Source organism: Pagrus major, chromosome 6 (assembly GCF_040436345.1).
Source record: "Pagrus major chromosome 6, Pma_NU_1.0".
Taxonomy (NCBI): Eukaryota; Metazoa; Chordata; class Actinopteri; order Spariformes; family Sparidae; genus Pagrus; species Pagrus major.
Window position 1 is genome coordinate 14,736,494 of NC_133220.1, and position 12,520 is coordinate 14,749,013.

The 12,520-nt window shown below is 39.2% G+C and overlaps 1 protein-coding gene across 1 annotated transcript; it reads right to left on the reverse strand.

Moving 5' to 3' along the window:
• Positions 1-239: 239 nt before the first annotated feature.
• LOC140998233 (protein shisa-5-like) lies at positions 240-11,828 on the reverse strand. Its single transcript, XM_073468443.1, has 5 exons — positions 11,670-11,828; positions 10,363-10,516; positions 9,740-9,879; positions 4,752-5,033; positions 240-3,407 (listed from the first exon to the last, which is right to left on the reverse strand). The coding sequence occupies exons 1-5, from the start codon at positions 11,734-11,736 to the stop codon at positions 3,214-3,216; spliced, it is 837 nt and encodes a 278-aa protein (XP_073324544.1). The 5' UTR covers positions 11,737-11,828; the 3' UTR covers positions 240-3,213.
• Between the last annotated feature and the right edge of the window lie 692 nt (positions 11,829-12,520).

The window sequence follows — 12,520 nt, forward strand, 5'->3', positions numbered from 1 at the left end:
GAACACCATGTCCTAACCTTAACCCTTTTATCCTGTTTTTGACATGTCATAATATTGATATATGTTCCTTTCTTACTCCTGTAATGTATTCACTTATTGATTTAATAATTTCTTTTTTGTGCTCTATTTTAGTTTATGTGTTTATGTGATCTATTTTGCCTCTGAGTTGTCTAGTGGAAATGTGAAATGAGTTATTTTTTTACTTTTGAGCTTCCATATTGAGAATTCAATAATCAAAGTTAGGGGAAAACAGAAAATATATATTTTATTGTACTCTGCAGAGCAAGTGGTGTGTTTTTTACAAAATAAAAGTCACATATATTCTCATGGTAGCATCAACGTCAATTCTTCTTGGACGAAAAACACAGATGGCGCAATATTAAATCTCTGCTGGTATATCTGTCATAAAAACACAAATGTGGACAAACCACACACACACAAATAAAAACACTCCAACAAAAATCACGTTTAAGAATCAACACTGGCCGAAAGAATGAAATTACAGGCAGAACACATTTATAAAGACAGATTTCAGGAAAAAAAGGGCAAGCTCACAATGAAGTGCACATACAAATAACTTGGTCGATGTAAGAGACACATGCACATTCCTCACAAATCCACTATGTTGCAAATTACAAAGATATGTGAGGACATTGGGCCCCTTTAATTAGCAGACGTGATTTCTCTCATGTCGGCGGGTAAATAAAATAAGCCACAGCATAGATGTGAGTGAAAGTCATTCTGAAACCTGTACCAGCGATACTTTGACCACAGCCAACGTCAAAAACTTAGGAAGTTGTAAAGACAGGGATTTTCAAACAGACTTCCCCAAAAGATCAACTTCTGGCTCGTCACATGACCCATGACTGTACTTTTCCATGTTTGGCTGGATCATGGGGAAAAGGTCACTTTAGTAAAGCTATTGTCGAATTTTTAGTGATGACTTTGTTACAGAAAAACAGAAGTGACAGCAGAGGAAGGAAGGCTTATTAGTTTAGAGAGACTGTTTCGATTTCTAGAAAATAAAAAATAAAAAAACATTATGATTTGACAAGGCAAATAACACAATACTGATTAAGAAGATATTGACCTGTGAAGACTAAAAAACTAAAGGATTTAAAGTTTAAAGGCTACATAAAAAACAGTAAGGCTGGTTGAAGTCAATGTAAACCTGTATGATGACAGGTACATACAAGTAACACAACACTATGTGAACCAAACAAATCAAACACCCATGAAAACTAGAAAATGAGATTTGAAACTGCTGTAAAAGACAATGCATTCTTGAGCTCGATAAAAGTAATAAGGCTGAGAAGGCACAGTTGTTTCTTGCATTATAACTTTTGCACTTGTTTTTGTACATGACTGCATGAATGTTTGTTTGATTGAAAAGAAAAAGAAAATCTCCTTTGGTTATTTCATCCACAGCTAGCATTGCATTTCAGCTTAGATACACATGCTGTAAAATGGGCAAATGAGCACAATAAATGAAAACCTGAGTAGAAAAAGAAATCCTGTGTGAAATCTCCCTTGTGCATGAACATGTAAAACTTGAATGTAAGGTGAACTTTCCCTGTGTGTAAGGCTTATTTTGGTGAAGTGACATGATAAACATTCCCTTTTGCTGGAGGCTTATTCACTCTAACACTCTGAATATCTGACATGTAGCCTTTCCGTCATGTATCGTTTAGAGAAAAGTATTACGCCAGGACACACCGCCCACCTGTGGCTAACAGCTACCTTGCTAAACTGCTGCGGCTCAGCTGCTTCCAACACCATCGATTTTGCATCAATAAAAACTCTTTCACGCTCCACAAAAAAACTGATACTGAACACCCACTAACATCTGGCTTTTTTTCCAATGGGAATGGTTACAATCAACATACAATCCCAGGTCAAATGACTGCAGTGGTTGCAGGTGATCATCAGCTACAGCTCTGATGGGCAGTGATGGAAACATTCGCCTCTTTATCAGCACAATGCTGTGGTGCACGTTAAAGTTGTGGACTTTGGTGCATAAATACTTTACCATCCGTCTCTGTTCCAAGCTACTCAGACATCATTCAGTTAGCATTGAGCTGTAAGTAAAATATGATTTAAAAATAAATATGTCCACTGTGACATTAGATGTGACACATCAGAAAGAAGATAAAGGCAAACTGGTCCAGCAATGGAAAAGGAGACAATTGCCTTTTATAGCGAGTTTAGCAGCGTTTAAAAAAAGCTGCATATACACACACTCATTTTGTCGTACACCTGGTGCAAAAGAAGGATTCGCTTCATTCCAATATAAATTTAATTTAAATTTAGTTTATACAGAAAAAATGTTAAGAAGCGTGTGCTTACGATAAAAAAAAAATCAGTCAGAACTACTTTAGTCAAAGAAACTTGCAGTATGCTATATTTGAAATGCTCACATCACGAGGCAAAAATAGGCGACGTGCAAATCTGACGTGCTGCTTATGTGAGCTGAGTGGCTGCTCTGACCTGTTCACATGAGCCCTGAAGTAAAAAGTAAGATATTCTGTGTAGCACACTTGCTGCTCAGGCAGGCGGTGTGACCCTGGCCTTACACACTTTGGACTTGATTTGTTCCCAAGTAACATTATAAAAAGCATTAACTGCCTCCGAAAACACCAGCAACCAAAGAACACAGGGATGTACATAAAGAAGCACTGTATCGGTCTGGAATAAACCTGCAGAGAGCAATTTTGGCTGCAACCACCAAAAAGCGTCCAAAGTTTGACCACAATCACTGTAGATGGTAACTTAAGAGGTGAGGCAAGTTCGGCCGGTGCACAGTAGAGACAAGGACTGGGTGGGAGGTGTTGAGGCATGTTCAGACGTTTGGAAAATGTCAAAGAACTTCATCTAATCTTCAAAACCAGACTCAGTGGTTTTGTGTGTAATTCACCAAGATGACTAGGATGGAGCCACTACAAAATATTAAGAAAAAAAAAAAAAACAGTCTCACCATTTGTACATCGTAAGTCCATGCAATACGAGCCAAGAGGAATCAACGTTTTCCCTTGGCAACTCTTCAACAGAACAAATACACTACAACAGCTATAAATGTATCTTAACTTTCCCATATTTAACCATCAAATGCATGAACCAAGATTCATTTGACACATTTCCAGTTCTGCTAATTCCGAAAACACTGCAGCACTTTTGCAGTGGCTGAGAGTGTGGTCCTGTGGTCCTTTATCCAGTCTAGGGTGGCGGTGCAACAAAATCCGGGTTGTATGCTGGCTGGGCTAGGTAGTCCATGTGTGCGGCTGGAGCACCGGGCTGCGGATGGACAGGGGCCTGCGGATGGACAGGAGGCTGCAGAGGGTACGCTGGCTGTCCGGGGCTGAATGCAGCCTGGCTGTAAGGCATCGGGTTGGGAGGGTAACTAGGACCGGCTGGACACAGAAAGAAAGGACGGAAAGAGGATCAAGGAGCTGAAAATACTCCGACAGTAACCATGACGTCAGTTCTGTCAAGGCAATTTCCTATCATACAAAATCTGGACCTGACTCAACTTTATACCAGCAGTGGTTACTCCACCTCCACCTCTGACTGCAGCTTTTGTGATGCACCAAAATTGCATAATGTGCTTTAAAGCTACATTGTAATGTGTCGTTACCCCATGTTTAAGGGTGCTTTTCTAAAGTATGCTGGGTGTTTCTAAAAAAAAAAAAGTCTATAATCATCAACTTTGTGTAATGATCATGTTACTCCTGAAAACCTCAAGGCTTTTATTTGTCCATTTCCTGCAGAAATTAACCTGCATTTCTGAATTTCTGACATGTGACCCTAATACTTTTACACCCAAAGTTCATAATATGAGCCCTTTCTTGCAGAAGGTGCTTCGAATATGTCTTTTTTTTTAACTTGCATTTTTCCCCATTTTAGATTAAGCTAAGGTTAACAGAAACAATTCTAACTCATTAATTCCTGAAGTAGCAATTTTTGCGAGATTAGTGGGACCAAAGTTAATGCAACTTGATAAAAGTAACACTTTCTTCATAATCCATTCAATTTCTAAGACCTGTCAAAATTACATTAAGACATTTTAAGGCTTAAAATTCAAATAGTTTGATTTTAGACAACATTAATGCTGTACACATTCTCACTAATAGCAGACCAAAAGCTAGTCAACTGATGAGCCACATTACAGTCACATCCTTGTTTTTGTGGATCGTCTCAGCTGTTTTGTTGCCACTTCCTGTCAAATTCTCAGTGGGATTGTCTGTGAAGTTAGTCCATTAATCTGCTACTTTCTCCCTTCGTAGAATCACTTATGTTATTGAACATTACAGGCAGGGTAATTCGGTTACTGAATGCAAGATGCTACCCTTTATTAAAAAGAGATGCAGCAGCTAAATCAGCAGCTGAGGAGGAGATGATTTTGGAAAGCAAAGAACACTTATCAAAGTGGGTGCTTCAGTTTATTTGTTCAGTTTGAATGTGCTTCAATTCTGCATATGCAGGCAGGTCACTGAAGAACGCTAATTGTCCATTTGTTCCTCTTTCGCACTATTGTTTTTTATTGTTAAAAATGTGATGCATTAGTCATAAATCTCCTTTTCAAAGGCTACTTCTCATCTTGAGTCTAGACAACAAATATTTTTTGTCATTGTTTTTGTAGACAGAATTAATACTGGTAGTGTGTTATAAAAGGGGAAGTTGTCTTTGATTTGAGAACAGGCTGTAACAAATAGACCTGTAACTCTTTGTCTAGGTTAACAAAAAACCACACTCACTGGCTTCCTGATATGTTGGTGGGGGTCCTGCTGAGAGCGGTTGTCCGTGGTAGGGTGATGCTGACATGGGCTGAGGTCCGTAACCTTGGGGTGGGGGGTGGGCTCCGTAACCTTGAGGTGGGGGGTGGGCTCCGTAACCTGGCTGCACTGGTACGGGCTGGTAGGGTTGATACTGGGCTCCCTGGTAAGACTGAGGCTGTGCAGGTGTTGCAGTCTGCTGCCGCGGGTACTGCTGAGGAGCGGTGGTGACCACTGTGGTGTGGGTGGTGGTAGCTATCACAGCTGTAAGCAAACGCAACACAGAACAGATGAGAAATACAGCCAATAAAAGCTTGCGTGCTTAATCTCGGTTTCAGTTGAAGTAGGGGGAGTACAGCGATGGGAGGAATTGCTGAGCTGTTTGCTCAGAGGCTAACCAACATTTATTTTCATCACCACCAACACAGAGGCTCATAATTATTCATACACAATGGTAAAGCATTACCACAACACCAACAAAAAAAGAGATGTTCAGATTCCCTCAGAGAAGTTATTTGGTTGTGCAACATAAATAAATCCTATCAAGTCAACGTTCTACAAATTTTCCTGTCATATGAATTATGATTAATTTACTGTTACAAAAAACATTGCATGAGCTTATTCATTTTCACTGAAGAGAAGACAGGGACTCAAGTGTGTCATTTTCATTGGGCTTACTTTTCAAAATTAACGTTTAAGTAATTAATAAAAATATTAATACACTCAACTGAGTCAACTGCCGTGACAGATTTTGTCAGCACCAGCAGTGTGTATATATTTGGACTTTCCTAGCCTCTGGTTTTGTCGCTCAGACTGCCTACTGTCTGCCCTATGCTACTGGTGTAGGTTGTAGAGGCCTGATACGGCCTGGAAGGCAGACCTGCAGGCAATAATCAGGGATGGAAAATAATACACCTACTGTGTTTTCAGACACACAGTCACACAAAGCACTTGATCTATACTGTTATTATAGTAAATATTGTTAGAAAAAGAGACTGAAAAGGACGGTACTGATACTTTATCACAGATTAGGACTATGATGAAGTATCAGGTCTCTATCAAGGAAACTACACATGGTTTGGTTAGTACATGCAGAGATTTACACAGCTATTGAAAATCAACTTCATCGTAATTTGCTACTTGCTAGATTGATATAAATAAATGTATATAAAAATATAAACACAGAACCAAACCTCCACCCTGTGTTTTGACTATACCCATCACTGTGCAACTTAAGCAAAATAGAAATTGCATTGTTTAAAAATCATTATGTAAAGCCTAAGGGAAGAGAAGATATGGAAAACAAGTGTGTGTGTGTGTGTGTGTGTGTGTGTGTGTGTGTGTCCCGCCATATGCTTTTTTTTTCCCTAACAGAGAGGGAGTCATCATGACCACTTCCTGTAAATGACGTGGGATGGTCTGGAGTTTTCCCCCAGTGGTTGTCTTGGAAACTATGACTCACACGAGGTGGAGCGCTGACATTCCTGGATGTGATCCTGACAAGCAACAGCCCCAGTCAGGGAATCCACATTCTCGCCTGCTGTGTTTTAGCCTAGCGCTCTATTCCAGAGCTGAGACAATGCATGGAGCTAGCTAGTTAAAAGACTACACTGACAGGAAATGTGTAATATTTACGACCGTGAACATGTTCCAGTATTGACATGAATGTACACACACCTCAGGTGCTTTCCCCCACCATGGGGAATTCATTAAAAGAAGTGGGTTAAAGGGTGGACACAAATAGATAAGTGATATCAAGTCAAAGCACTGGGTAAAGAAGACAACTTGGAAGAAATCTGGCAGCAGTAATAATGGGTGGAAGGCAAGGAGGACTACAGAGACATGAACTGGAATTATATCCACCCTGTTGTAATGGAGAGACCAGAGGATGAAGGCTGTCTGTCTCTGATTGCACAAAGCTTGTATAAATGAAGGTGTGGCAATGTTTTCCCTGTTTAGGTACACACTTACTGTTAGTTTGAAATATTGAGTCCAATTTATATTTGCATCTCTCCATGTTTCTCTTTTCCTTCCTTACGCTTGTCTAAGCCAGCCTCATGCAAGAACCGCTTGTACGAACAGATTTGTTCTTAGAGAACACAAAAGAGGGATTCAAGAGAATTTGTGGCATTCAGTTTTCTCATACAGTATCTTGGTTACTAACTAAATTCCCTGTTGTATGAGTCAGGGAAATAATTGATTTTGCCTGAAACCATAATGCATTTACGTAACTTAATTTGGAATCTGAGAGATACCAAAATTCGCAAAAACAAAAGTAAGACAAAACCCAATGTATAAATATCATTATAAGTATCATGGTTTACAATTAAGATTAGAGTTTTTTAGATTTTAATTGCAATTGCACAGCAACATGAACAGCTCAGGGTCTTTATGCAAGTCCCTATCCATCTTCTTTTGCACCCTACAGAGCATCATCACCTACTTTAGGTTATAATATTCTCTTGTTATTTCTCTGTGACAGTAACATCCCTGCTCTATCACCTCTCATTTAAATCATTGACTGCTTTGCTTTAACACCACGACTGACTCTACTAAACTTATTATTTTTTATCTGCTAATTTATGACAACAGGAGCTAAAAGTTTGCAGAATGAAATTCCTTTTTGTAATATTTTTGTCAATGACATTCTCCTCACTCAGAGCGTAACCAGTAGCTTTTTATACCAATTTTAGTGGCGCAGATTAGAACAATGATGGTAATGACAAAATCTCATGCACCTCCTCATGAACAGGTGGCATTCATTAGGTTGAAATATGCAATTTACGACAAGTTTGTTCGTTTAAGAAAGACACAGACAGAAGTAAGCTTTACATAAGGTCATTTAAATGTTCATGCATTGGACCCACTTAGTCTGTTTGTCTCTGCAAGACTCCTCAACAGAGGTGAACAGACGCCAAGGTCGATGCATTTTGTTATGATCTGAGCCGTGAGAACTGGATCTGAGATGTAACTATGAAAGACTGGCTCGGTTACAAACATGTTGGAGTGTTTCCAAGGTCATAAGACTACGGTAAGCTTACTTCCTGAAGGTTTTGGATCAGTCACACCTAATCATAAGAGGCTTTCGCAAATGAAGATTGAGTTTCATTCTGACGTCTCGTCTCAAAAACCTTAGAGTCCTACTCGAACACAGCTCAGAGCGGAAACGATACAGACAAACTACAGCAGCAGTTAAACCTAATGGCGTATTGACACCAGCACCTTTGGCAGCGCCGAATCAAACCGAGCCGCGTTGATTTGTTTGGTCAGTTTAAAGACAGTACCGGAGGTGATTTACAGCAGATCTGACCAACTTCGGTTATGCATCAGCAGCAGACAAAAATGGCGTGTAGCACTTATTTTCACACATATTTTCACACCATGCTCGCTGAACTGATGATTTATTTTGACCAAACCAGAGGTGACAGTGGAAAGACAACCAAGACTGTTTTGGTCTTGGTAAGTAAGCTCGCCTTAGTACGACAAAAGAGAGAAACTTGAATTCAGAGGTTGTACAGTTGTATTTTTCTGTTTAGTAAGGAAAACACATGTCAGACTATTTCCCTTCTTAACATTTTGTGAGTTTAATTTGTTTACTTATTTACTTAGCATGCTAACTTTAGCAGATATCTCTACAACACAGTTCATAGATGTCTTTGACACGTTAAGACTGTTATTTCTTTACATTCTGTTGATAATGTTAGTTAGTAGTTTTTTGACAGTTTTAAACTAAAATTATAGCCATATGTTACAATTTGTCCCTTTAAGGGTAAGGTTGACTAAATTCTGTATGTTTTATGTCTGTCAACAAATCGCAGTCTGTCTGTGGCGCTCAGCTACAAGTCCATTCATCCCTACTGAAATGTAAATCTTTAAATACAGCTAAGAAATAAACAGTTTCATTTTTTAAAAGGGCAAATATCTCATGGTTATTTCTTAACCATCACAGCACTGTAGCTTAAAGCAAACATTAGTCAAACAAGAAAATAGTGTATTTGCTGGGGACTATTTTAAGTCACAGGGTGGGTTTGCGTATGCGGGACTGAGGTCTACTGCACAGGAATAAGCTACATCAGGCTGTGGTTACACAGGCAATACTTGTTAACTAGATGAACTCATTGTTGGTTAGGGTTTTACTCTTTACATATATCAAAACATAAACTATCGACCTATCCTTTGATGAAGGCAATTTCATTAAAACCAGAACTAAAAATCGGAACTGAAAACCAGAACTAAGCAGGCCTTGACTTGTTAAACGGCAGCATAAACTACAGCAGTATTCAAGTTTGGCTTGTGTTCCAAACAGCAATTATCACTGATGACTATACTGATTCAGCAACCTGCGGGATACACTTCTCACCACAGAAGATCATTAAAAAGCCCCAGTGAACCCTTGCACAGCCCCGCCGCATGATGACAAAAAACAAAAATATCAAAAGACAAACGTCACAGAATAAAGCACCTCTTTGTAACTGCTGTCAGTGTCTCAAATCCATTCATATCATTGTGATTTGAGGGAACGTTGGACCAGTTCTTAGCTTTGTGTCTCTGTGTCTGTGTTATAAGAAAGGTCAAGTCATCACAGTAATGAAAGTCATGTGGTGGGTGGGCCAAACACGCTTCAAGTCCTGATGTTCTGTGTTAAAAACTAGACAAATACTCCCAACACACTGGAAACCAAGAGTCTGATATCGTCATTAAAATGTGGTCAGAAAGTGGTAAATTTGAAAGGTTATGTGGTACCTAAATACGGCTACTAAATATGGAGACTACTAAGGGAAATTCCAAACAAAATTAAGGCTTCAGTGTGTGACTGTTACAAAAATGCATGCATCCACATTTCAATATACTTCTCCTTTAAGTCAGCCCCTGAAACTTTGACTGCTGTAAATATCAAGGCTGTAGAGCTCTATTCCAAAGCATCATCAACAACATTAATGAGGATTAATAGATAGTGGAGGGCTACTTACGTCTTGGCTTGCGGCACATCTTGTACAGGCAGCAGCAGGGACAAACACAGCAGCAGACGACTATGAGCACACTGACAACAAGGCCAACAATACCAAGGACCATGGGAAATGGTGAATAATGGTAAGCCTTATAGTCCAGGCTAAAAAAGGAACAAAGAGGAAATCACATGAGTCATTACTGATGTTGCAATTACATTATTGGCACATAAAAAACTATATTTGTCACATCATCACAACTGGAAAGCACAAGTCAGTTCTCTATTATACATACAGAATATTGTCCAGTTTGTAAAATCCCTAAATAGACATCAGACATGTACGTAAGTGAGACATACTTCATATTCTGTAATGTAAATCTAGACTCCTGCTGCAAGTTGCAACTGATTCACACATTAGATTCAGGCTGGTGGTCGTGCACAGGAAGACACCACTTCCTGTTTCTTGACTGCATAACTGTTGCAGCGGGCTGCAACAACACATCTATGACGTGATTACACCGGGACACAGAGAGAGAATCAGAGGGAACCCACTTCAAGTATTTCTGTCTCACCATCTAACACAGAAATTGTCAACTGTAATTAGAAGTAATTTATCATCTATTACAGAATAAAGCAGTAGAATACCAATTGTCTTGTTCTTCCTCGGTAAAACGCCAGAAACTATCTTGACAGCAGTATCTCTTGTTGCAGCTCCCACAACAGAATCCAACCAGGCACGTCTTGGATTGATGGTACGTGTAGTGCATATCTGTGTACGATTCACAGTCCCTGCTCCCCGCTGTAACAGAGCAGAGACAGAAAGCAGAGAGGAGCCAGAAAGGTTAGCATTCCTACGTCTGAAGACAAAACTAGTGGTTATTTAACTTTCAGACATGTGTAAAAGAGAAGTAGAGTACAAAATAAGATTAATGCAACACACACATGCCTCATTTCACAGCTTTAAGATTTTATATATTAAAGTTATGGTGTAAAACATCACAAGATGAAACACAAAATGGACAGAAAATGTATTAGCAGCTATTTTTTGCTACTTAACCAATTGTTTTAGTATTGTATTAAGCAAAAGCACCACGCATTATCTACTTCTGTTTATTGTGATGTGAGGATTTGCTGCTTTTCATAATCATATACACTGATGAACTGACTGTATTTGGGTAGGCAATATATGTATATATAACGAGAGTTATCACTAGTTGCAGCTGTACGATACAATTAGTATATATTTATTTATTCCAACACTAAGATCTGGTGCTACCAAAATATACCCTCAGTTGCTAATGTACTAGCTAGCTCAAAGTAATGCAGTGTAATACAACAGTCCTGCAATGAATGCTGCATTAGCTGATGAACGTTATAATGTCCAGTCTTTGCTGAGACTATATAGAAAGATGTTGAACTTTATGGTCATTGTCTCGCGTTATAAATGAGAGATGTTTGTTAATATTTTGACCACCCTCATCCTACAGTGGGGTGCGTTTAGCTGGAGTTGTTCACCCCCATGGATTTTCCATGGCAAAGAGACAGTGTGTCTATTTACAGGGATCATCACACCACATCCAACAATAGCGACACAGTCGAGGAAATGGCAAAGCATCGACAACGACTAGTTAACCACTTATCCTCACGTCTGCATCTTGGTGTTTTCTTTGTCAAACAAAGCCGACACTGAAATTGTAAAAAGAGGAACTGGTACCAGAGTTCTTGCCCTGTAGTTAACTAGTTTTAGCAGAGAGTCAGTGATGTTAAAACAGTGTCGGCGAAGCTATCGTCACTGGCATCGCCCCGAATTTGGTCTGTTTGAGCCGCCGTTACTCAGTTAGCTAAGCTAACTTAAGCTAACGTTAAAACACGCAGTAAAGAATTAAACAACGACACAACATTATGGGAGACACGGGTGAATACAACGATTAGAGGCTAAAAAACAAACTCACCAGATACATATTGGGCCAGGGTCACACACAGAGCCAACACAACAACAGTGGACAGGCCTGTCGCCATGGCTCCTCGGAAGATTCCCGGATTCAGGCAGGACTCGGGACTCTGACAGTTGGAGCGGAGCTGCAGTCTGAGCTGAGCGGCTGCTGCAAAGATCGTCTAAAAACACCGTTGCCCCACTCAGTCGAAGGCCCGCCCACCCTTCCGTCATGGATTTTTTTCCTCTCTGCCACGATGATCTGTGAGAAGCATTTTGTCCAGCTGAGGTTAATTAGGCCTAATATATTACTGCCACTGACTGAGTTTGTTTTTAAATTGTATTTTAAATCATAGTAAATAATGCATGCCAGACTAGTTTAACCTGTTTTGTTTTTTTACATTAATAATGCAAAATATAATGAACAATTTAATAATAATTATATATTACTAAAGGTTAAGGCCCTACTAATCCTAATTAAAGTAGTCCACGTTTACCAGTTGCAAAATGCATTAATAATTATAACATGATAACTAGTTGAAGAGTACTTCAACTTTTGGTACTAAAAATATATTTTGATGGTAATACTTTGCACTTTTACTACAGAAACCTTTTGAATGCAGAACTTTTACTTGTAGGAGAGTGTTTTCACACTGCATTGCAGCTACTTTTCCATAAGGAAAAGACCTGAGTGTTTATTCCACCACTGTTAACTGCAAAAGTACATTTACTTGCATTCCAGTAGGCTCACTTAAGAAATTTTGAGTTACTTTTCCATTGTATATACTTAATTCTGCTACTTCACTGCATTGCAGAGGGGGATATTGCACGTTTTACTCCACTACATTTATCTGACACCTACTAATTACT

Coding starts and splice junctions, on each gene's coding strand:
- LOC140998233 (XM_073468443.1), bottom strand. CDS start 11,736: ATGGCGACAGGCCTGTCCACTGTTGTTGTGTTGGCTCTGTGTGTGACC. Junction 10,517..11,669: donor CCTGGCCCAATATGTATCTG/GTGAGTTTGTTT, acceptor GCTCTGTTACAG/CGGGGAGCAGGGACTGTGAA. Junction 3,408..4,751: donor ACCAACATATCAGGAAGCCA/GTGAGTGTGGTT, acceptor TTCTGTGTCCAG/CCGGTCCTAGTTACCCTCCC.